Source organism: Primulina eburnea, chromosome 10 (assembly GCF_022965805.1).
Source record: "Primulina eburnea isolate SZY01 chromosome 10, ASM2296580v1, whole genome shotgun sequence".
Lineage (NCBI taxonomy): Eukaryota > Viridiplantae > Streptophyta > Magnoliopsida > Lamiales > Gesneriaceae > Primulina > Primulina eburnea.
Genome location: NC_133110.1, coordinates 13,771,184 through 13,773,986, shown reverse-complemented (window position 1 = coordinate 13,773,986; position 2,803 = coordinate 13,771,184). Strand labels below are relative to the sequence as shown.

Below are 2,803 nucleotides of genomic sequence, written 5' to 3'. Positions count from 1 at the left end.
GAAGGAGCAGACTTTACTGGTAATTTCTACTACCCTGTGTCTTGTTGGTTTTGGTAGCATTTTATGAACGAAATTTGACGCGTTCTTATTTTATGGTAAGTCGCTTCTGCGTGTTTATAACAGAAACTTAAGGAAAAAGCAGCATTGAGGAACCCAGATGAATTTTACTTCAAGATGATTAAAACAAAAACTGTTGGCGGAGTCCATAAACCTGAGTAAGCTGGAAAATATTATTTTTATGAGGTTATATGTTCTCTTTTGAGGATATTTATTTGAGTGTAATTTGAATATTAGCTGTTGAATGTGGATTTTGTAAATGAGCCAGGCCAATAAGTACACTAACGAAGAGCTGATGTTGATGAAGACCCTTAGATATATTTTGCAGAAGCTTCAAACTGAAAAAAAGGTTTTATTTTAGAGTTTCTGGTTTTTTGGGTCTCGGATTTTCGAGATAGTTGTCATGCAGGTTCTTTATTTTGAAATTTAACTTTTTGGATGCAGAAAATTGAAAGACTTAATGGTATGCTGCATTCTCTTGACAATCAGTCATCATCCAAACATGTTTATTATGCCGACAACAGGTGAGAGATCAAGCCCTTTTTATGCTGATTCTTGATAGTTTTCATACTCATTTTTTAGAGTAGTAAATTTCATGTTATAACAGTTATGTCACCACCAAAGTTTATTCTTTTCTCATTATTAGATATGGTCGCTTCTGATAGCTCAATTAATTTATTTCTTCAAAGTCATTTTATTCTCTTCTGCTTTAGAAAGAATGTCTAATATGTAATCTAGGCAATTAAGATAAAACTATCCGAAGGCCAATTTCAAAAGTTCAATGACCAAGGGGCAATGAGACTGTCTTCTCTGGAACTTCTGTTTGAATCACTTGAATTCCATGTTTACACTTGTGTGTCTGCAAATGACAGATTTTTTTTTTCATCCAAGACAGTGATTTGGTGGTAATGTACATGTCACACAAAGTATTAATGCATAAAATGGTGCAGGGCAAATATTGCTCAGTAGTATAGCATTTTGAGCTTAGTAGATATTTTTGCGTTTCATGAAGTATGTTGGCTGGCTATTGATTCTCTTTCTAGGGAGGAGGCAAGAGAAGTACCCAAAAAAGTTTCAGAACAAGGGAACCCGTCAGCTTTTAAAGACTTGCCTAATGTTATTTTGAGGTACTGAAAGCTATTTTTTTAGTCAATTTCCTCCTACGAAATTGGATTGCAAGGTTGATAACCTGTTTCTACTTGCCTCCCCACAATTAAGATCCCTACCGAGTACCAAATGATATCATTACCGTCAACACATAAGCTATATTGCAAAAACGAAGTGGACTACAAATTTTCCTTGACAATCAGAAATAATTTGCTTTAGTCTGCCTGTCCTCACAGCTCTTTCATTTGTCACTTCACCTCCCATACTTTACCCTCTTTAAGTTATCAATACCTCACTTGTTGATTGAATATGGTGATATTTGGCGCCTTGTCATAATATCTTATTTTTCTTATTGAATTTAGTTTTCAATTTCTACTTCTTTGGTATTCCCTGCTATTGTTCGAGTTTTCTCGTCAAAAACTTTTTTGGATTTGTTGGTCACAAATATATACCAATTGGGAATATCAATCGCATGCTATGTGAGTTAATTATAATTCCATTTATGCGTGCATGATAAATATTTATGGCCGTGTTTCCTTTTTGTATTGTCTGGACTTTCTACTGGGCTTCTATTTCTTCCCAGAGATCAATACTATCCCGTCATCGTGAGTGATGTATCTTTGTATAAATTTAATGGGAATTAGGGGATGATACTTTTCTCGATCATTTATCCTTGCCACTTGACAAACTTTGGTGCAAGAAATCGAATTGATGCACAAGTGCTAGAGAATTTAAACCCAACTGACGTTTCTTGTATCATGAACTACTATCTATCATATTCCCTAAAGGGTCTTGCTTGTTGGCAATCGTTGCTGCATTTTCCTAAAATTTAATCATTTTTCTATGTTGTATCTTTCTACTTTGATTTTGGGTATTTAGTTTTATTCCAAATGACTTTTCTGTTTCTTGTAGAACATAACTTTATCGAATCCAATGGTTGGTTATCTGTCCGCCGTGCACAAATTCTTTTCCTTTTGATGAGTTTTGCTTTGGTTGATTTCCAAATTTCTTTTCAGTCTCTCCTTGGCTTTAGGCCTTCATATTACTTTTGTTTCTCTTCTACATCGAGGAAGTTAGACTAGAATTTGTGGTTGAGGAGTTTAGTTTAATCGTCTATAGAAACACGGTCAACATGCAGGAAGACATATTCTTCATATCGAGAGCTAGAGGCTAGAAAAAAACGGTTAAAAGGTCTAGAGAAAATATACACGGATATGTCTATGCAGAAAGAGTTACAGGTATCAATATTTCAGAGAGTACGTTATACGCTTCATTTTTTCCTTGTTTCGCTGTAGGGTAATCATTTTAATGCATCATTGGTGCAGAAAAGGGGTAAGAAACGCAAACTGCGTGAAGATGAAATGGTTAGTCCCACTTCAAGACCCGTGTATAAATGGCGACAGGAAAGGAAACGTTGAATAGAATACTTATATAACGAAGATTTCTTGAATGAGAACCTGAGGAGGGGACGTGCAACAATATCCTGTAGTCATCTGGGAAGCACAATTTTCGTAACTCTGTGAAAACTGCGTGATTTTTTAATCGGAACAACCGTAAACGTTGAAACATAATTTTTCTTTGACTGATGTTGGAAACAAAAGTATACTTCAATGTTTTCATAACCGGATCACCTTCATAA

The 2,803-nt window shown here is 35.1% G+C and overlaps 1 protein-coding gene across 1 annotated transcript; it reads left to right on the top strand.

The window, feature by feature from the left end:
• The first annotated feature begins 316 nt into the window (after nucleotides 1-316).
• LOC140842910 (probable U3 small nucleolar RNA-associated protein 11) lies at nucleotides 317-2,582 on the top strand. The gene is made up of 5 exons (XM_073211115.1): nucleotides 317-406; nucleotides 502-581; nucleotides 1,101-1,184; nucleotides 2,303-2,402; nucleotides 2,460-2,582. The coding sequence occupies exons 1-5, from the start codon at nucleotides 317-319 to the stop codon at nucleotides 2,580-2,582; spliced, it is 477 nt and encodes a 158-aa protein (XP_073067216.1).
• Nucleotides 2,583-2,803: the final 221 nt, after the last annotated feature.